This window comes from Chrysemys picta, chromosome 9, assembly GCF_011386835.1.
Source record: "Chrysemys picta bellii isolate R12L10 chromosome 9, ASM1138683v2, whole genome shotgun sequence".
In the NCBI taxonomy this organism is placed as follows: Eukaryota; Metazoa; Chordata; order Testudines; family Emydidae; genus Chrysemys; species Chrysemys picta.
This window is the reverse complement of record NC_088799.1, coordinates 3,695,786-3,718,484: the sequence shown is the minus strand read 5'-3', so window position 1 is coordinate 3,718,484 and position 22,699 is coordinate 3,695,786. Positions and strand designations below refer to the sequence as shown.

Below are 22,699 nucleotides of genomic sequence, written 5' to 3'. Positions count from 1 at the left end.
GCTCAGGTATTAAGGTGATGAATGGTCTAGAAACCTATGAATAAATAATTATAAAGAAAAGAGATCTGAAGCTCTAGTTAAGTGGTTTTTGTGATGTTGATGGACACTCCCCTCCTATTTGATCAGGAAAAGTTTGGGCTGTTGGGATGGCTTTAAAAGATGAAAAGGCTGATGACCAAGTTCCAGGTATCACTGGACATATATTTCAATGAGCAAATTTAGGACATAAACAGATAGAATGCAAGTTTCCAGTTTTGGTGGGGGGGTTTTTCTGGAATTTGGATAAAATTTAGGGTGGGATTTTTAAAAGCACTTATGTAAGTAACTTGGGAGTCCAAGTCCCATTTTCAGAGGTACCTATGTGCTTTGGAGTCTAAGTTCCACTGAAAGTCAAGTGCCCAGGTGACTTCTGAAAATGGGACATAGACTCCTCAGCACCTACCTAGGTGTTCATGAACATTTTACCCTTTGTGCTTCTGTTCTGCAATGTAAGGGAGATTTTTCAAACCAAATATTTTGCCTTTTTCTTTTGTTGGGAGTAGAAAGGTTAAAAAAACCCCAAGGATTTTATTTTGAGAGCACTGAATTTGAATTTTCCATTAACTTGAAGATTTTTTCCCCTGAGAATGTTGTGCAGATGAGAGCTTTTCCTGTGTTAATTAAAGTTCTCCCCATCTCCATCTGGACAGCATTATTAAACATCTTAACAACACACTTGAGGATAGGATCTATCAGAAAAGTGTGTGTGTTGGGGGGGGGGAGGTATTTAAATTGCAAAAAAAAAATTTATTTAATAAATAAAAGACTGGTGGGTAGGTTTTTCTCTTAAAGTCGAAAACTGGAAACCCTCTCTGTAACATTTAACTGCTAGAGTGGTGGCACTGAGACCAAGCTCTTATATAGCACTTTTCATCCAACCACTTTGCAAACATCATTATCATTGTTTTACAAATGGGGAAACTGAGGCACAGAGCGACATGACTTGCCCAACATCATCCAGCAGGCCGGCAGCAGAGATGCTGTTAGAACCCTGGTTACCTGATCCATAGGCCACTGCTCTAGCCACTCGGCAGCACTACCTCTACCAACTAAAGAAATGCCCATAATACCTAATGGGAGGAGGTCACGAGTGACAGTTCTCAGGGTGATTATGATGAAGCATGGAGGGCAGACGTCCGAGTCCTCTGTGGTTTGCTGGTGCCTTTATTATGGCGGTTCCATTCCACCTGCAGACATGGCTGTCCTTGGAAAGCAGAGGATGACTCCTTGCTCTCAGCCCTGGTGGATCCCTGTCTGAGGGGACCCTCGCTCAGGTTACTGTCACCTGGTTGCAGTCAGCAACAAGGTAACATGCACTAAGAGGGTGACATGAAGTGGAAAATGTCACGCCTCCTATGGGTACAGTAACACCCCAGATGACTGTAACTGAAAGATGCTGGTGAATAACAATAATTTTTCAGTTTGTGAATGTGTTCGTTCCGCAGCGGTTTTGGCTGTAGCTAGTTTCACTGTTTCTTTTGTACAGTCAGTTTCTTCTTTGCAGAAAGAATCCTGACCCACAGGAGAACAAAACGCCCCTTTCCTCCTCCTCTGAAAAAGGAATTAAAAAAGAAAATCAGGACATGCTATTAAAGATGGTTCTACCAGAAACCAGAATTGAAAAGGAGTCAGTGTCCCTTTAAGGGTCTCTGGCTCCTATCCTAGGCTGTGCATGATTGATTCTGTAGAGATGCCTTCCTGTGTTGCACGGATATTTTGCTTGTGTGTCTTGAGCCCAGTTCCTCTCTCCGGCTCTCCCCTGCCGTTGCCGCTCTCAACCCTGCTCTTGTTCTGTGTGCGCAGCGCTTGGTTCACCTTGAGGCCAAGGAGTTCCCACCGGATGATAAAACTCCTAGCCCTGTCCTGCTGCCCTTCCATGCTCTTCCCTGTGGCACAATCAGTTTCCCAGCCCCATAGTTCTTGTCCTTGTTCTGATTCCCCAGGTCTCATCTGGTTTGAGTCCCTCCCCCCAAATTCTTTGCTGTTGTCCGTGTGTTCTCTGGGATGATGGTAGTTGAGGATCTGGGAAAACCGAATCAGGCCCTAGCGACCCATTTTTTTTTGCTACGAAAACCTCCATTTTGTTGAGGATTGCTTGCCCTTCTCCATAGTCACATCCCCCCTACACCATGGCTACCTCAGTTTCCACCTGCAGGCATTTACAAAATAAAGGTCATGGGCCAGAATGTGGTGGGGGAGTCCCAAGGTATTTGGAGCAGATCCCTGAAGTTTGGCTGCTGATTGAAACTACTTGGATCTGAAATCTGGGCTGGAAACCTAAGTAAGAATAAATAATTGTGTGCCGTCCAGTAATGCCCATTGCTGCCGGGCCAGGAATCCCCAGACACAGTCTCTCTTGAGGTTCCATGAGTCAAGCTCCTGAAATTAGGGGAAGGTAGGGAAACAAGGGAAAAAAATGTGATCCAAGTTTGGGGTGGTTCCTTGTTTTACTCACATTGGTTCACTAGGCCTCAGTTCCGAGGCCTGTCAGGAAGTTTAGAAAACGACGAAGCATTTGGGGGTGGGGGGAAGGGGAGGAGATTCAGGAAGCGTCTGAGACCCAAAGTTAGGGTCCAAATCTCCGGCCTTTCACAGAATATGCAAGTGTTTGGATCCAAGGGTTTTGTATTGGCCTGTCTTGGAGATGGGGGACGATGGCAACGTTCAGATCTGAGCCTCCCCAAGCATTGGGGTGGAGGGCTGCTTGCACAGGGACCCATCCCTGATGCAATATGCCTGTTTGGTGATTGGTGGCCTTTAACAAGCTCTTCCAGTGTGTATATTGATGGATGTGTGTATGGGGGGGGGGAGGGTGAGCATGTCCCACAGAGTTAGGGGAATTCCAGATGACACCCTTGCCAGACGCTCTCGCTTGTCCCAGGCTGCCAATTCCACCTCCTTCTCTTCTTGCACAGCTGTGTGCTTCATTAAATAGCGATGTCTACAAATCACTGCAGTGTTAAAATGTAGAGCAGGGGGAATTCCAGCGCTCTGAATGCTGCCAAGTTCCTAGAGTTTTAGCAGCACACTCAGAAAGAACAAGGGCCCCCACCCCTTTCAAGAACTAAAAATATGACTATACCAAGATTTGGTCAATTATGTAGACTGCTTTTGAATTCTACCGTGGTTGTATCTTGTGCCTCTTCACGTACTTGAATGGATTTCCTCAGCTGTTGCAGGGAGAGGCCAGTGTTTGGATTAGAATCACGGAGGTCGAGCCTGAGACCACCAACTCATCTCACTGTTGACCAGCTTCTCTATTTGACCCCAGCCCTCAGGCTGTCGAAGGCTAATGCTTTAACCAGCCATGAGCATCTAGAGTGTTACGGACTAGGTGAAGTGTAAAGGATTAATGATTCAGGAAGGGCAGCCTATCTGGTTAAATCACTAGAGTGAGCCACAGGGGATTAGGGTTCAAATCCTTGTCCGGTGAGCTCCCTATGCAATCTCTATGGCCAAGATGGGCAGAAGTGGGTACCTACCCTGAAACACCTTAAAAGGGCCTGATTTTTCGAAAGTGCAGGGCACCCACTGCCTGAGAATCAGGGCCCTTTAAGGTGTCTCTAGTCAGGCATCCAAAATCACTGGTCACTTTTGAAAATGTCTGTCTCTGTACCTCAGTGCCCTGCCGGCAAAATGGGGGAACTATTACCCTACCTCACAGGAGGGCTGTGAGGACAACGTGATCTAAGGTTTGCAAGCTGCTCTGGTGCTGGGGGCCGGGTCAGTGGACATTTGTTTGGAGCTTGGCTCCTGATTTGTAAATGCGGGCAGGCTTTTTAAAAACAGCTTTCTGGCCCTTTTGTTTTCCTTGAGATGCTACAGCCTTTCTCATGTTATGTGAGCCCCTCCAGATGGACCCCAGCAGTACCAAGGGGCCTGGAAGAAAAAAAAATGTTTGTCTTGGGGGAGAAGAAGGAAGCAAGAGCCCGTAACCCAAACTTTCCAGTCTTCAAAAACAGTTTGCTTTAGGGTGGGATCTGCTCTAGTTCGTCCCTCCTTAGCATGAATTATAAGCCCCCCCCCATGAGACTCCTCCAGACTTCTATGCCATGGAGTTAAGGCTTATAAGCCAAGGCAATTTTGTGTCAAGAGTTCATACACTATTAGTGTTATCGGGAGAAAATTCCTATCCCTGCAAAAAGGCCTGATTTTCCAGAGATGCTGGTGTCAATGTGAATGCTACAGGTCAACACCTCTGAAAAACAGATCATTAAGGCTTACAGCTTTGGACTTCCCTAGGATTTCTTATTCACGTCTTAGAGACTAACACATTTATTAGAGCATAAGCTTTCGTGGACTACAGCCCACTTCTTCGGATGTATATGTAGTCCACGAAAGCTTATGCTCTAATAAATTTGTTAGTCTCTAAGGTGCCACAAGTACTCCTGTTCTTTTTGCGGATACAGACTAACACGGCTGCTACTCTGAAACTTATTCACGTCTGTTCTCCCCATACACTATAAACCCTACAGCTAGCCTGATGGCAGTTCAGATCTTCTCACCTGTACTGAAGAGGGAAAAGCAAATAACCCCAGGCACATGCCTTGCTGGGGTGGTGTTTTTGGTTTTTCAATATCATCTCTCAAGAACAGGGGTTCTCAAACTGGGGGTCAGGACTCCTCAGGGGGTCACGAGGTTATTACATGGGGGGTCGTGAGCTGTCAGCCTCCACCTCAAACTCTGCTTTGCCTCCAGCATTTATAATGGTGTTAAATATATAAAAACGTGTTTTTAATGTATGGGGGGGTCGCACTCGGAGGCTTGCTGTGTGAAAGGGGTCACCAGTACAAAAGTTTGAGATCCACTGCTCAAGAAGCAGATGGACTCAAGCATGGAGCTTTGTCTTTAGCTCCGCTCCAGACCCTCTCCTTATATAAATATGGCCCCAAGGCGGGGTGTGTCTGGTCTCAAACACAGGCCTTCTTTCTCTAGGTGTTGTGGGCATAGAAGGGTTCTCTCCTTTCAGAAGTGTAAGTAAAATAGGCTTTTGTGCTCCATTTCGTTAGTGATTTGTAAACAAGAACATATGCACTGAGTAACGCTCCTATGGTAGGAATATCAATCCTGCCACAGGTTTCAGAGTAGCAGCCGTGTTAGTCTGTATCCGCAAAAAGAAGAACAGGAGTACTTGTGGCACCTTAGAGACTAACAAATTTATTAGAGCATATGCATCCGAAGAAGTGGGCTGTAGTCCACGAAAGCTTATGCTCTAATACATTTGTTAGTCTCTAAGGTGCCACAAGTACTCCTGTTCTTCTTTTTAATCCTGCCACAGTCACCACAGCAGTTTTCTCCTCTGTCATCATTTCCCTGATATCAGAAATGTCATTTCTGAGTAAGAGAACATTGTGCCCTCTTTCTCCTCGGGTAGGAGAGGCAGAATCGTTGTGGGGGAATGAGTTGATGCTTGTAGGTTCTCTTGTCTCTTCCTGAAACTGCTAATGACTTGCGTGGTGGTAAACTAGTCACTTAAGGCTTGATTGTCACACATTCTGGGAATCCACAGGAACTGCAATTGTTTAAGTATCTGATTTTTCAGAAGTGCTAATCTGCTGTGCCTCACCTTACCATCTGTTTTTTTTTTTTTAATTCCTATCTGTTGGGAGGGTTAATATTTGCACAGCCCATTTAAGCTACTGAGAGCACAGGTGCTGTGTAAGTGCAAACTGTCGTCCGGTTTTAAAAAAAGAACGAGGAGTACTTGTGGCACCTTAGAGACTAACAAATTTATTTGAGCATAAGCTTTCGTGGGCTAGAACCCACTTCATCGGATGCCACAAGTACTCCTGTTTTTTGCGGATACAGACTAACACGGCTGCTACTCTGAAACCAGGTTTTAAGTGACCTGTCAGTCAGTTTCATAGCAAATTATGTTGTTTTCCCACCTACGGGATATCACACAATTCTGTCACACAATTCTTGTAAAATTATCAGAGAGAGGAAAGCATTGAATGCACATGAGGCTTTATATGTGAGGATCACTATGCATGTGTGAAAAGCCCCTGCAACTGTGATACAGAACCTCGTGTTGGGATTCCATCTGGTCTTGCAAGGTAAATAGGATTGGGTGGATCGGCGTTTTGGAGGGGTGGCACACAAGTAACACTAGCTGATGCTGGAAGCGATCCTGGTGATTCAGTAGGCTGAACTCCGAGTCAGTGTGTAAGCAATGCTTCGGCACAGTGCTAGGGAAAATTGTACTGATGGAGAGAGAGTGCCTCTTAGATGAGACATGGTCCTATTGATCACTGAAGATCCCCTGGAGCTTTTTATAAGAGTAGAGTTGTCAGCTCCAGTGTTCAAGCCAAATTACAACTTGGTGACTGTCTACATTCCCCGGTCTGTTGTAATTGGATCTGGTAATTCTCTGCTTACCGTCATATAATGTTACATTTAAACAGTCGCTGTGTTTTACCCTAGAGGTGTCTGCACTGCAGTGGTCAATGAAGTGAACCCAGTTTATAGTTTATGTGTCAGTATATGGTCCAATTGTACAAACATTTGCTACCAGGCTTCAGTCCCATTAAAGTCAATAGTCTGGTAGTAATGCCCAGCAGTAAGTCCTGTACGTGGCAGTGTTTGCAATGTCACACACTAAATATGTAATGCACTTTGGGATGCCGAGTGCTGCGTGAAAGTAACACAATCTAGTGACTGGAAGTAGCAACCCAACTCCCAGTCCTGAAAACGCTTACATGTGTGGTTAACTCTGTACACGCAATCTCACTGAAGTCAGAGAGACTTGCGTGTCTTAAACCTAAACATGCACGCTGGGGGCCTAAATGCGTGGAGTGAGATCAGATGGCTGGAGTTAATGCCCTGCTCTTTTTTTTTTTTTTTTGCAGGAAAACAAATTCATGCATTCCTGTAAACTATTCAATAGACGGAGGCTGCTCTGACGCCTAGCAGGCTAAAAGGGGTGGTGACGAGAGGTTAGGCACCAAATTTAGGGTTTGTTGAGGTGGGGGGAAAGGAAACACCCTAATATGTGCTATGACTTTTATTTTAAATGTAATCATTTCCTTGCAGCACAGTAACCTCGGTATTGTAGTGCACTGGAAGCAGGATGCTTTGAAAAGGCCTCAGCAAACAAATAGGAAGTAACTTGCCAATTGCCATTGTCCCAGCTGAGCGAAGAGCAATACTGACTGTTTCCCTCTTTAAACTCTTTGCAGATGTTAGCTAGTGAACCCGTCCAGCCCCCCTGTGAGGATGGGGGAGGGGTGGTTGTAATTGCACAAATAGGGAAACTGAGGCAGAGGCACTATTGTACAGAGGGGGAGTACAGAGCTTTTGTTTAAAAAGCTTTATATTGGAATTTAAAAGAAAGAAAGAATGGTACGTTTCTGTTGGTCTAGGGAAATGTAAAAGCTCTTTTGATTTGCACCACTTGAAAAGTGTGGACCCATAATCCGACAGGGCCCCTTGGCAAATAAATACACCCGGGATCACCCTGTGTGGGTCGAAAGGACTGAAACATGTGATGTCGTATGAATGTGGCTCATGGGAAGTCCTAGCACTAGAGGAGGGCCAGAGAGGCCTTAGGCTGCACAGAATGTGGACAGAATTGCATTCTCACAGCCAAGCTCATCTGATTGTACCCTCTGCCTGGGCATATATCAATGTAGGGTTGGCAACCTTTCAGAAGTGCTGTGCCAAGTCTGCATTTATTCACTCTGATTTAAGGTTGCGCGTGCCAGTCATACATTCGAATGTTTTTAGGTCTCTTTCTATAAGTCTATAATATAATAACTAAACTATTGTTGTATGTAAAGTAAATAAGGTTTTTAAAATGTTTAAGAAGCTTCATTTAAAATGAAATTAAAATGCAGAGCCCCCCCGACTGGTGGCCAGGACCCGGGCAGTGTGAGTGCCACTGAAAATCAGCTCGCGTGCCGCCTTTGGCACGTGTGCCATAGGTTGCCTATCCCTGATATATATCATGCCTTCCTAGGTGCTGGCCACTGGAGGTGGGATACAGAATCTGAAGGACCCAATTGCCTGATACTGGATGGAAATTCCCAGGTGTTTCTTCCCCTTCTCCTCCCCTCCCCCCAAACAACAACAATAACAACAAAACCACAGCCAGTGCAAATTCACTCCCCCAAGCAGCATAACTGAGGGTTTGTCACAGAAGGGCTGCTGAGAATGCCTGATTTTAGGGCAGAAACAAAAAACCACCTCTACAAAGTGGATTGCATTGCTGCTGATTGGGATGGTCTGCGCCTTTGCCTGTGTGCCTGAAGCTATGTTGGTTAGTTGCTAGCCATGTGGCCTAGGGCTGAGGTAGCTAGCACCCATGTGGAGCAAGTTGCAACTTGCAGGAGGACTCTGGGGCTGAGGCGTTCTTGATAGGAGGAAGACCTGCGGGGCGGGGCTCGGTGAGTAACTCTGAGCTGATGTGATTGGTCATAGTCACTTCCTAAGGGGTGAGCTCTTGGAAGTGAGTGTGTGTTAGCTGCTGGCCTGGGCGCGTGGTGGGTCAGTGGCAAACAGGTTTGTGCATGCAGGGAGCTTGGCAGAGCAGACAGTCTGGTGGGTTGATAATATGTATTGCCATTGATACGAGGTCAGGGATAGGTGCCCCAATTGTGAGCAGTGCCTAAGGGCAGGTGGGGCTTGTGGAATCCATAGGTCAAGGCTACGAAGGATCTGTTGCATGTAGCAAAGTGAGTGATTTCTTCTGCTTCCCCGTCGATCCTGAGCAGGGGCTCTGGGCACTGCTGAACACCTTGATCCATGGGATGAAGGGGTCAGGAAGTGTGGCAAGGGGAGCTCAGGGTTTAATGCTTATCATCCCTGTTTTCTTTGGCATCCCCAGGAGCGTGGGGTGTGGGTGCAGGGCTCGGGGAGAGGCAGGAGGCGCTGGAGCGGTAGCTGCAGAGTGGGTAGGCGAAGCAGGCAAGTGGAGGACTGTCACTCCTGTTTCTGCTCAGTGGGGCCCTCACCTGCCTGAGGCCTCTGGATCCTACTGTAATAAAGTGTGATGGGCTAAGTTATAGCAAGGTTTGCATAAGTGCTCTTGTCTTCCTCCTTCCCCACCTGACCCACAGAGCATGTGAGTCTGCTCTATCGCTCAGCCTCAGAGCCTGGTCCTTCAGATACAGCTGCAGAGACTTCTGCTCTGAGCTCTGGAGATCGCTGGTTCAATACTGGACAGTGGCTGTCCTGCTTTTTCCCTTTAGCATTTGGACAAATCTAAATAAAGGGACAGCTTTTTCAAAAGCTTGTGTGCTTCATCCAGTCTTCTCTTGGACCATGGGAGGCCAGGCTGTATCGAAACTATAAAGCAAAAGAGATTGCAGCCCATTTTATAAAGCCGTCTGTCCCCAAGTGCTCTCCTGAGGGGTTCTCGCTGTAACCCAGTCACAGTAATGGTTCTTAGTGGGCGTGATGGCTTTTACCAGAGCTCTCTTACCAGTTGTCCATAGGACCTTCACTTGAACGCCCCCTGCTAAACGGAAAGCCCATTGCTAGCAATTCAAGGTACTCTTGTGGGAAAGCTTTGCTGTCCTCAGTAGAGTTGGGGCTGCTTAAGAGTGTGATGAGTTTGACTCTGAGAGAGAGAGTGTGTGTGTGTACTTTTGCATATGAAAGTGTTGTATTTTCTGCCTTTTGGGTGCTATGCATTAATGTAATCTTTAAACACTGAATTTACTTGGGATTCTTTTTTTAACAAGAAAAATGAGATTAAAACAGCACTTTACATCTAATTTGAGCATGTGCGATCACAATGCTACAGTTGTATTGGGACCATAAGCTTATGCTCCCAATACTTCTGTTAGTCTTAAAGGTGCCACAGGACCCTCTGTTGCTTTTTACAGATTCAGACTAACACGGCTACCCCTCTGATAAATGCTACAGTTGAAATTGTGAATAGTTCTAAAGCAGGAAAAGGACATATGCTTTTAAACCAAAAAATGGAGGAAAGTTTTCTCAAAATCACTGCTTTTGGCCCAAGATCAAAGCTACAGTATAATCCATTTATTATTTACATAACAGTACTGCTTACGGGGCCCCGTTATACTAGGTCTTGTGCAGACACCTGTTAGAGGCAGTCCCTGTGCCAAAGAGCTTACACTGTAAATAGACAAGACAGACAGATGTAGGAGTGGAAACAGAGGCAAGTTAATTTGTCCAAGGTCACACTGCAGGTCAGTGACGGAGATGGGAACAGAACCCAGATCTCCTGGTTCCCAGCCCGGTACTCCGCCTCATTTAAGTGCAAAATATTGTGGTGATTTATGTGAGGATGACATAAAGTTTGCTTGTAAGATTCCATCCAATACAGAATTACAGGGAGAGGGTGGGTGGGTGGGGGATGTCTACCATAACATGAGAGGCGATCTAAGTCTCTCCCTTCTAAACATGTCCCCAGTATCAGGAGATGCAGATTGTACAGCTAAGAATGTTCCAGACATTTAGCGTGACTCCCTTTTTCTCACAATCGATTCAGTTTATGGGTTTCTGAGTAGTTTAATCGAGGATTCAACATAATCTATTTATTTATTGTAAGGTTTGTGGAAACTCCAGGCCATTTCTCCTGGACAGAGAGTTACTACCGATCCACCATGTCCCAGAGCTCGCAGACAAGAGAATTCCTGAGTCCAGAGGTTTTCCAGCAAATCTGGGAATTCCTGGAACAGTAAGTACCAGCGGACAGAGACTGCTGCAGACAGGCATTTGTGGGGCAAGCTGTCAGGGTGGCTCAGAGAATTGGTATTGTAGATTCCAGAGTCCTTTGTGTCTAGGTGACTGCTAGGGATCTAGCCAACTCCATGGTGACTCATGGTTACTGGGCGGCTGCTGGGGGCACTGAAGCGGGGTCTCAATTTGGTTCATGGTGGACAGATGCCCGTTTCACGAGTGGCTCGGTAGAGAGGCTGTGGACTGGCTGGACATGGGGACACGCTTTTCCCCCTAGGGGGGAGGCTGAGAGAACAGACATGGGACAGATGTTAGTCACATGGCCTAACGCACGACTGGGAGGTGCTCGGACGCTACGGTGCGGTATAAGAACCCGGAGAGAACAGAACTGGGCACTACGCACCCTCAGGAGGGCGGCCATGTCTCATCAGGTCAGGGTTGAGGCAGGTTGATGTGGGAAGTTTGGGGCAGTTGCTGGGCAGAGTTTACTTCAGTTCTTTCAGGGCGACGAGTAATACTAGCAGGAGCGGCCTCAGCTGTTTTAGCTGATCCAGGGTGGGAAATGTTTTCAGTGCCCCCCCCCAGTGGCCGAGGCCCCCCAGAAAGCTGAGCGGTGTGGTGATCTGGCTCCCCCTAGAAGTTGGGGCCTAGGGTAACTGCCCTGCAGGGCTGGTCTTAGGGAAAATGGTGCCCTGGGTGAACTTGTCCCCCTGCTGCATCCCCTGGGCTTCCATCCACCCCCCAGGCCCCGCTGTCTCCCTGGGTTCCCCCACTGCCTACCCCCTCTCCCTTCTGCAGCCTCACACCCTAGGCCTGCCCTGCTCCTGGCCTCTTGACTACGGCGCCCTGGGCAGTTGCTAGAGTTGACAACTCTGATTGAAGCTATTCCAGGAGATTTTTTTCCCCCCAACATGACTAATGTCATTATTTGTACTGTACCTATTAAAATCTCCCGGATTGCTTTCAGTTATCACTGGGAAATTGATGCCGATTCCGGTAGATTTCCGGCCAATCCGGGAGGGTTGGCAACACTAGCAGTTGCCCACCCATAATGATGGCTCTGCCACCCTGCTCATCTGCCCTGCCTATTAGATTTCTTGAAGTAAGGCCCCCCCCCCCATTGGTAACATCCACCTCTCCTCCCCTCTGACTCCTCCCCGCAATGTGTCTCCTAACGCCTAGGAGGGAAGGAAAAGTCTGGGAGATCAAGGGGTGAGATTTCAAGGAGTTCCTGGTCTCAGCCAGGTTGGGAATGATGAGAACGCCCCTTCCCCCCAGTATCGATCCTTTGGTCCTACCTGGCTCCAAGACGTGTGGAGGGGAGGGGAGGAAAAGTGAAGAGGTTTTAGTGAAACCTACCAGGGAGGTTTGGGTTGGGCTTGGGTTTCATTGGGATGGAGCTTCTAGGGAACGAGGGTGGATGGTGTCCCCTTCTTGACACCCACTGTTGGCTTTGAGGCATTCACCACCATGAGCTCCCTTATTCCCCCATACTCGGCGTAGGGGTTCTCGGTGCTACCAGCTGGCAGACGCTTGGCTGTTGGGTGAAATTCTGGCCCCACTGAAGTCAAATGGGAGTTTTGCTGTCGACTTCAGTGGAGTCGGGATTTCGGCCAATGTTTTTAATGACGCTCTTTTCTTCCTCTTAGGCCGATATGTTCAGTTCAGCCGATCAACTTGAACTTCATGGACGATACCTCAGACAATGGCCCTACAAACAAAATAGAGATTAGTATGGATTGTGTCCGGATGCAGGATGCGGATGGGAGCGACCCCATGTGGGTGAGTGTGCGTAAGCGTTTGCACTGGGCCCTGTCTATGCTGCGGCAATAGCCCTGGTTCTGAACGGCGATCTGACAGGCCTGTGGCTAACCCTTGCAGGTGCTCGCCCTGTGAAAGGCCTCGCTCCCCAGCACTGATCTCAGGAGCCGGCTCTCTGCACCTTGCCTGGTGGCCCTGCTGGTGGAGATGTTTGCATTTGTGTTCTGTGGTGCCTCTGCTTTGAAGCATTGCTGAGTGAGGGGGGAAGAGTCTGGGAGTGCAAACGGAAGGAAGGGCCGAGCAAAGCAGGTTTTGGAGGGATCGGAGAGGGAGCTCTCTGCAGCCGCTGGTTCTGGCCCTCCAGCCAAAGGCTTTCTTCCCTGCTTACAGCACACTTATGTGGGCTGAGGGTTTAAACACTGGTGGCTGCCGGTATCCTGACTACACTGACACTCCCACTGGTGCCTTCACCAAGGGAGCAAGAGTAAAGGGGCGACAGCAGGAATTCTTTAACAGGACAAGCAGGCTAGTGTAGAAAACTTGGGTCCCTAGCCTGGTTACTGCTCCTCCCCTTTCCCCATCTGTTCAGGCAAGAGTAAACGGCGAGTCTAATGAGATTTGGCCACCACTGTGTTTCACCCGCACGTTTGGCGGTGACATGCAGAGGAGGCCTTGGTGGTGGCTGGTTTATTTGCCTCTGGTGCTTTCTCCTGGCAAGTGTTCTGAGGGCTGATGGTTCCATGTGTCGCTTTACGGGCTGGAGAGGAGGGTTGTAGAGTTTGCTGGATGTGCCCAGCTCCTGCTTCTGCGGTAGTGCCATCTCTTCTCCTTGACTAGTAGGCTCTGTGCCAAAACTTTCCCCACGAGCAGTTTCTTTTTCGTTACGTTACAGCTCGGGTTTTTTCCCCCCTGGACTTATGATTATTGCTAGTGTCAGCAGAACCAGGTTCCCCACCCCCTGTATTCCACCCACAGAATCCGTAACAGTTAAGTCACCAGATCATTCGTGTTCTTTTAGGCTAATCTTACAGGTTTCTAGTGCCGCAGCAGTCCACCATAGTGGCCAATTCGCATCCTGGCAATGACTGTTGTGCTTGTAATTCAGAGGCATGAGTCAATGACCACAGGGGTTTCCAGGCCTTGTCCCAATGCTGGAAGGTAGAGGGATTGTCCCACCGGAGAGGGTATGTGTCACTCACAAAGCCCATCTGGGATGGAGATCCTGCCTCCACCACCCACGAGGGGGCAAAGTTTGGCTGTTTCCTTGAAAGGCTGCCCAGCTCTGGTAAAATGGTGCCCTTAGAAAGTTCCTCCAGTCTGAAAGACTCACCCTGTTCTGTGGGGATTCCCCGTCTATAAAATGGGAAAATTCGTTAGAACTAAGCTGAATCGCTTAAAAGCATCGGCTGTATCTTTGCCAGCTTCCCTCCCACGTCCGACTGGTTGAGTTCCTTGTGGCTTTGTTACAAAACCCCGCACAACTCTGCTTTCTATAAACGCTTGGTGCGGCGCTGCGTTAACGTGACACCGCCTTGAGTCCTTGTTCCAAGCTTCCCTCTCCTGTGTGATGGCTCTCTGCCGCCCTTTGGAAAATCCTGTCTCCTGCTGGCTAAAGAGCGTTGCAGTCCCTGTTCACAGTGCAGCAGAAAAAGGGGGGCCATGCAGCCTTCGCTAGGATCTGGTTTTCTTGTTTTTGGTGGCTTTGATCTCCACCCTTAAGGGCACATATTTTCCAAGCTTCACGCAGGGGCTGGGTTGTGTGATTTTTCATTAATGTTAATGAATGTCACGGGGATACATCACAGCATAGAGCTTTGTTGACAAGCTGCTTAATGTAATTCCGTGTAACTTGGTGCGTGGCTGTTGGTTCAAGCCCTTTAAGTGCTGCGTGCCCCTGTGTTAATTTATTAATGTACCAGAGCCTTCCAGTAAAGGAGAACAACTCCTTCGTTCAATCAAGTGCTATACAAAAGGCTTTACAAAGGAAAAAATGCATCTCAGACCTGTGCAAACAGCCTGGTTTTAAAATAGGGAACGTTCTTTCTCTCTCTCCCCCCCGTTAATTAGCAAACATCACTTGACGGGCGACAACGCCGCATTGCAGAGAACTTGGTGTTTGCTTTGCTGTTTCTGGGGCGCGCGGAGGCTGCAGCTTGCGCTGGCAGAGAATGTGTAGCCTCAGGGCAGGTGTTTGCCATTGTTGTGTTTAATCTGAAATACCTTCTAACCCTGTATCTCCTCTCTTCCTGTAGATAGCTGCAGGGCAGTAGTTCTCCTAGCACCTGTCTCTAGCGTAACCTCGGCCATGTCACTTGAAGACACGATGTGCTGTGTGCATCTGATCGGAGCGAAAGGGTTGAAGAGGGCAGATAAACACAAAGGAATGTAGTGGTGGTGGAGGTGCCATATGAGACTAAGCTTAAAACAGAGCGATCTTTAATATATTGTCTTATGGGAAGATAAAGGCCAGCTTTCTGGCTGCATCTAAGAGATTTAAACTGGGGCAAAGTAAATAGATAAGGGCTTATCCAAAGCCAACATCTTTCGTTGACTTTCCATGAGCTTCAGAGGAGTTCTTTCTTTCTTTCTTTTTCTTTCTTTCTTTCAGGTACCTGTAGCTTATTAATTTTGACTCCAATTAGAATTCTAAACGAGAAGCACCATCATAACACCAGGGTGCTTGGGTGTTGCGATAATTAAAACTCTCATTCCTTTACTCTAAGGCTTTCCGTCCAATTGATTTAATGTGGAGTTTTTAAACAGAGGATAGGAATCCCTGAGCTCAAAAAGGGCGGCGGGGAGGGCGGGAGAATACAGTACAATAACTGCCCAGAGTTCTGCTGCTTTGAAAGTGTCTGTCTCTAGTGCACGGGACTATTACGCTTCGATATTGTTTTAAGGAGAATGTCACCTCTGGACATGTTCGCTAAACAGACCCGCAGGCTGACTGTCCGCTCCAGGGCTTTCTGTGCTGTCGCTGTGTCCCAGCAGATGGGCAAAGACTATTCGCGTAGTTTAACAGAGCTGAGGGCTTTGCAGAAAGGTACAAGGCCCTGCCTAGGAGCATTGCTCATGTAAAGTATGCACATGGCACGAGGTGTTCGGGTGCTAGAGAGGGGGCATCGCAATCCGATCACATGGTTACTCGGGATAGGCATGTGCCACCTTTGCGGGGCAGTTACTCAAGAAATAAGTGACTCTTACAGTTTCACCAGAGAGGAAGGATGGTTCAGTGGTTAGGGCGCTGGCTGGAGTCCTGGGTTCATTTCCCGGCTGTGCCGTAGACTTCCTCTAGGACCCTGGGCAGGTTGCTTACTCTCTCTGGGCCTCAGCTCCGCAGTGTAAAATGGAGATTGCCGGACTTTCCTGGCATGCAGGGTGTTCGGGGGATAAATGCATTCAAGATTGCGAGGTACTCGGGTACTGTGGCTATGGGGCCGTAATAAGTACCTTCGATAGCCAGGGCATCCTGGAAATGCGGAGTTTTAAGGAGGGATTTAGATGAGAAGGGGGCTGGCTGCGCTGGTCCTGCAGAGATGCCGCACTTCGTACCTTTCTGAGCTTGAATGTGAGGTCTCCTCCCCACTATCCTGCTTCAAAACCAGCAGTAACTCCTCGGCTTAAGCAAGGTGTGCAGGAGTGCACGACCAAGCTCCCCCGAGACCGAGTCCTGCCCGGGGGGGGGGGGGGGGGGGCACATCGGGGAATGTTCTGGGGAGAGGATGTGGATTCCTAGGTGCTAAAGCCGGAAGAGACTATTATGATCATCCGGTCTGACCTGCATTACACAAGCCAGAGAATTTCACCCAGTGATTCCTGCATCCAACCCAGCACCTTGCGGCTGAACCATAGCAGATCTGTAGAGAACAGAATTACAGAGGGGGCAAAAATTCGGACCTGGACTTTCCCACAGCTGGGACGTGTTTGTGTCCCGTCTGCAAATGGAAAACCAGGGAGCAAGCCCTGTGTTGGTTTATGTCAGTCGGTTGCATTTGTAATCTAAAAAGGAAACAGAAAATGGAGAGAGATAAGGGGGGGGAAAAAATCCTCTGTTCTCGGTGGCAGCTGGCTGAAAAGGAAGCAACATCTTCTCCCACGGAACCCAGACCTCCCATTCTCCTGCTGTGTTTTACGGTAGAAATGCCCTGTCCTTGGCATGCTGTTTTCAGAGAGGCTGGTGACCGGGGCTCTGCTCAGATGAAAGGGAGCTGGAGGTGGCAGAGTGGGGAGCAGAACAGGATTTATGGGGTTGTGTGAAATAACCCAGGCAGCATCCCTTCCCTTTTCCCCCTTCTGTCTTGTGACTGGGTCCCCTACACGCCCCAAAGGGAATGTCCTCCTTTCCACTGTGTTTCTGAGACCGGTAACACAGTGGAGCCAAAGCTTGACTTCCCAAGAGGGTAGGAGTGGGCGGGGATAGGGGGACAGGGGATTCACACGCTGCCAGGCGCGGACGGCTCTGCGGACGGGTACTTTGGATTGCCCACGTGTTTCACACGTAGAGCAGAACGCTGTAGCCACAAGCTCCTTCCATCTCCTGGGTACTGTAGCTTGTGTTTCATCCGGACAAAGCCCGAGAGAACTGCTCTGGCGTCGTTACGTAATACTGTGCGTAGCAGGCGTGCTGGTGGTATCTCCTGTCAGCGGCTGCCTCAGTCTATTGCTAATGGCTAAGAGGGTCGTTCCGCTAGCCCGCATGTTAGAGACCCATCTCGCTTGGTGCTGAAGGCCCAGCTGGGATCTCTGCTGCTCGCTGCGGTGGCTGGGCTCCTCATTACAATAGCCCCTCATCCTGGCTGTACCTGGTCGCACCTGGCAGAGACATGAGAGTGCTCATCACAGGATGGTGTCTCTTGGATGTAATGTTGCTCCTCCCATCAATTGGCCAGCGGCGTGTTATCAATAGACACAGCCACATGACCAAATGCTTCTGAACTACAGCATCACGCGTGCTCTAGACCAGTGCCTCTCAACCTTTCCAGACTACTGTCCCCCTTTCAGGAGTCTGATTTGTCTTGAGTACCCCCCAAGTTTTACCTCACTTAAAAACTACTTGCTTACAAAATCAGACATAAAAATGCAAAGGGGTCCCAGCACACCGTCTCTGAAAAATGGCTGACTTGCTCAGTGTGACCACATAATTATAAAATAAATTAATTGGAATATACATATTGTCCGTACATTTCAGTGTATAGTATATAGAGCCATACAAACAAGTCATTGTCTGTATGAAATTTTAGTTTTTGTACTGACTTTGCTAGTGATTTTTATGGGGCCTGTTGTAAAACTAGGCAAATATCTAGGTGAGCTGATGTACCCCCCGGAAGACCTCTGTGTATCCCCAGGTTGAGAACCACTGCCCTAGACTGCTGGGGAGCTCTCCAGCGGCTGGTACACCATCCGTGTAATACCGGTCTCTCTCTGGAGAACTCCTCTAGAGAACTGTCTAGCACCCTGTTTAAGTCATCTTTCTTTGAAACAGTTCACTCTTAACCTGGAAAAACTACTGTTTCCACCCCCGCCCTTGAACTGGGAATTGGCCAGGGAGGGGGTCTCTCCTGAGGGCCCTGGTAAACTCTAGCCACTGGTAGCATGAGTGCTGTAGCTGGGGAAGGTGAGTTTATGACTCCCTCTCCCTCCGTGCACATACCTTCCCTGCATGCCCCTAAGCTAGCCTTCCTCCTTGCTGAACCAGTTCAGCAGAATGCCTTTCTCCCGGCAGTCTCCTTGGCCAGAGCTTTCTGAGCGGGTTCAAAAAACAATCCCTGTTTTTAAATCCATCTTTCAGCCTCTGTGGAAACCAGGCTTTATTGCTGGCCGAATGTTCTCTGCTGGGCATTTGTGCACACGTTGGCAGCAGAGGAGGTTTTCGCAGTTGCAGTAACTTGCATGGCGTAGTCCTCGAAGGTGTGCTGGTGCTGTACGTTCTACCATACCTGCCACAAAGGGTTCATCTATGCAGCAAGTAACTGCGCGGCAAGTCGAGGTGGGACTCCACAGCGCATCCGCTTCCTGCGCAGTAACATCCCACCTGGACATTGCTACAGGACAGTGAACGTCGCAGGGCTTTCAGTGCACTGTAGCATGGTCCACCCAGTGAGCTGGCGTGCGGAAGCTGGGGCATTGTAGATTCACACTCGGGCTTGCTGCGCAGTTACTCGCTGTCTAGACAAGCCCAAAGAGAACTGCTGCAAAACTCTCCTGGGATTTACCCTATAATAACAGGCCATCAGATCCACAGTCTTCACACAGTGGCCCATGCATCTTCCCTTCCCCTAATCTTGCCACCTGTTCACATGGACTGTGTTCCTGGCTAATTGCAATCCTGCATCACTGGTATAAGAGCAATCAGAAGACTGGTTAGCAAACTGATTGTAGGTGCAATGTGGGATTGTGGATGCTGCATGAGTAGGTTTGCAGCCATTAAAGAGGGGCGGGGGGATGTTTAAGTTATTGTTAGGTTTCAGGGTTAACACCCATTCATCTCAATGAGAGCAGTTAACCCCCCCTTCCCCAGAGATTGTTTCCCTCTCTGCAGACTCTCTCAGGCAGCAATAGAATCATAGATTTATAGATGATTAGGGTTAGAAGAGACCTCAGCAGGTCATCTAGTCCAGCCCCCTGCTCAAAGCAGGATCAACCCCTAAATCATCCCAGCCAGGGCTTTGTCAAGCCAGCCCTTAAAAACAACTAAGGAAGGAGATTCCACCACCTCCCTAGGTAACCCATTCCAGTGCTTCACCACCCTCCTAGTGAAATAGTGTTTCCTAATATCCAACCTAAACCTCCCCCACTGCAACTTGAGACCACTGCTCCTTGTTCTGCTTCACCACCCTCCTAGTGAAATAGTGTTTCATCAGTTCTTCTTCAGAAGGTTCCCTTAGGAACCCAAGAAGCTTGAAAGCTGAGAGTTTTGTGTTTAAGTTCTAACTCCTATAGTAATGGGGTCTGCCACAGGAGTCCCGGTATGCCATACTGCCACTTACTGGTGCAACCCAACCTGGGTTGATTTCTGAACTCAGCTGTTGATCAGTTTATGGCTTGCAGAAGCCCATATAATGATTATCAAGGCAAGGTAAAATGTACCTTTTCTATGCCAGTATAGGGACCACAGTCCAGGACCTGAATCCCCTTTTGTCACTTGCTGTACAGACAAGTAACAAAGAAGCCAGTCTCTGCCCTACATGTCAAGCAGGACTCAGGAGGCAACAGATACTTAACTTTAAACACATGAACAATCCCAGTGATCTTAGTTAAAGTTCAGCACATGCTTTAAGTGCTTTCCCGCGTAAGAACCTTAGCAAGTGAAAGACGGAAGGCAGCTGGCAGAGGTGTGAGATTGAAGGGCAAAGGGGAGGTGGCTGCATGCAAAGGGGTGGCTGCTTTCTTGGGGTAGTTGGCTGCATTCTAGGGGTAGCTGGCTAATACAAGACATACACCAATTGGAGCTAAGAGGCATGGACTTACAAACATGCCTCCTGATTTTGATTTTTTTTTTTTTAATTGCAATAGTTGACTCAGATGTGATGTGTGCTTCCAGAGGCAGCAATTGAAGCTGCTTTGTCACAAAAGGGCTGGGGATTGGAAGAGAAATGCATTATGTAGCAAGACCAGCATGCTGGGTAGATGAATCCAGATGGCTTGTGTGGTCCTCTTTTTCCATCCCTAAACATTCCGGGATTGACCGTGGAAGGATAGATGGGAAGCTTGCAGACCGTTCAGACATTTGATCAAACTTTTATTTGCACTGCTATCTGGGTTCATGCATGAAAGGGTTTCTGAGGCTTGCCAAGTTTTTATTCTTCTGCATGCAGATACATTTGTTTAGTGAAGGTTGAGATTATGCAAAAGTATTCCCGTAATGAGCAATCTTTTCCACTTATTTTATTCATCTGTGGTGCCTGTGACCTCCCCTGCAACTCCTGTCTTGTTTTCAGTTGTATTTGTGAGCACTCCCCATTCAGCCTTCGCATTTTAATATTACTGAGTGTTTATCTTCTGCAACGTATGTACCTCCAAACTCTGCTGCTCACCAGGTTTGAAATACCTATATTCCATGGGGCCGTAGGTTCAAATCCAGAAAGGATCAACTCAACCCCTTCTGAGGCAGATACATTGGATACTAAGAGTCTTTTCATGGACTCCAAAGCTTCCGTGGCGCTTTTGTTGTTGCTGTTAAAATATGTTTGCAAAGTTTCCTTTCCTCTCATTGATGTGTTAGCTGTCTGGCTGCTGCCCAGAGTCAGTTGCATTTCTGTTTGTAAAGAGCTTTGGGGACGAAGGGTGCTCCTTATGTGTAACAATATTATCACTTTCTGGAATTCTTATTGGTACACCTCTACCCCAATATAACGTGACCCGATAGAACACGAATTCGGATATAACGCGGTAAAGCAGCGCTCCGGGGCGGCGGGGCTGCACACTCCGGCAGATCAAAGTAAGTTTGATATAACGCGGGTTCACCTATAACCCAGTAAGATTTTTTTTTGGCTCCTGAGGACAGCGTTATATCGGGGTAGAGGTGTATTGGAAAAATTATCTTGAAAGTTTTATTCAGTATTGAATGGCTTTGGATTTGACGTGGACCTAAAATTATAATACTGGGTTCAGATAAAAATGTTACATCTGACTGCAAGCTCCTTGGGACTGGGACTGTCTTGTCTCTGTGCGTACCGACTGCACCTTGCACACCGTGTGCGCTTCTGGAGTGCAAACGATCATAAATAAAACTACCTCCACTTAGCCAAGAGCACCGTAGGTGTTCACAGTGCTTTATCCAGTTAGAGTAGCTGCCCTGAGGAGCTGAGAGTCTAATGCAGTTTCATAAAATGCAGTAGGATTAAACATCAAAGAGAGAAGGGAAAGAAGATGGTGGGAACACAGCATTCAAAGCAATCTCAGGCCTCCTCTTTGAGTAGGATGGGTTCAGAACATCCCTGGTGGATGTGGTTGGACAAGGTAATTTAGCTTTGCCAGTCTGGGGTCAGTGTGGGAACGGTGAGTTGAGTGCCCTAGCTGTCTTCTCTGGAGACTTGGCTTCAGATCCCCAGTTTGTGGGGATTGGAGGAGTTGCTGTTCTAAGGAACCTAACATCCTGCTTCTATGCAAATAGCCTACCACAAAAGAAGCAACCACCCTCCAAAAAACCTAATCTTCCTTGAGCAAGCAGGATAATCTCCAAAATTTTCCATGCTGCTGCATGTGTTACAAAGCAATAACACTTTCCATCTTCAGAAGGCTACACGAACATTAATTTAAAGTTATCTTGATCTGAAAGCAACATGCTCTGGGTGCTTTTGCTGCCAGTGTCTGGAAACTAGCAAAGAGGAAGCTTATACTGTTCATATAAAAAACTTAATATGCTGCTGTCTGTCCTGATTGGTACAATCCATTCCCAGTTGTGAAGATTGTTCCTGTTATTTCTCTTAAACCTTTTAACTGGGTTAGAGCCCTTAAGCAGTAAATACCTTAGTTGGCCTTAGGCAATTGAAGCTCAGACAAACCACTAAGTGTAGTAGTACACAAATATAAGTGGACCGCAGCCATCCTGTTTCTCCTATAGTTTGTTTTCATTCGTTCGTACTTACCTTGTAAATTCATGTGGGGCTGGGGTGACGAGCAGAATGCTTCCTCATCGCTAACCTGGAATTAGAATTCGCAACCCGCTTGCCCAAATCAGATTTCGTGTTCAAAAAGCGATATTGGCATGACCTGAGTATGGCCAGAGCATGAGATCAGGCTCCTAGCTTTGGGTCAGGGAATAGAAACAGGGCATCCAGCCTCTGTCCAGGATATGGGTTCATGGTGCAGTTGGTGTTTTATCCCTTTAGTCTATTCCATTGTGGTCCTGATCTCTAACCTACCCTGCACAATGCTGTCTGTTTCCTTTCTCCCAGGGATAGGCAGAGCTTTTTCCTTGCCACTTTGTAATGGAGACTCTGTTTTGAACCATTAGGATCTTTCTTGTGCCCCCTGAGGATGTTGAAGCAGGAGTGAGAAATGTATCCTACATGGCTAGCGCTCATGCTCCATGTCGTCTGTGCTCTGCCAGTTGTCACCTGCGCCTACTTTGGCTCCTGTACCACCTTCCACACGGTGCCCGGTGTGTGGCTTGACCTCCCTGAGCACTTCTGCAAGGCACCCTCCCTGCCTACGTTGAAGTTTTTCTTGGCAACCCACTCCAGCCATTCTGCCAGAAGTGAATCTAATTCACTTGTATTGTTCTTTTAATCTCTGTTTGAGGTACCCT

At 47.9% G+C, this 22,699-nt stretch overlaps 1 protein-coding gene across 11 annotated transcripts in view; it reads left to right on the top strand.

The window, feature by feature from the left end:
• Nucleotides 1-22,699, top strand: part of TP63 (tumor protein p63) — a 138,737-nt gene that overhangs the window by 19,344 nt on the left and 96,694 nt on the right. For 10 of the 11 annotated variants that reach the window (XM_065557509.1, XM_042843866.2, XM_065557511.1 and 7 more), the window contains exons 2-3: nt 10,559-10,687; nt 12,339-12,471. In XM_065557509.1, coding sequence (XP_065413581.1) covers nt 10,559-10,687; nt 12,339-12,471 — 262 coding nt within the window. Of the gene's footprint in view, nt 1-8,518; nt 8,539-10,558; nt 10,688-12,338; nt 12,472-22,699 lie in introns of those variants that run through there. The other variant, XM_065557510.1, reaches the window with a different exon arrangement.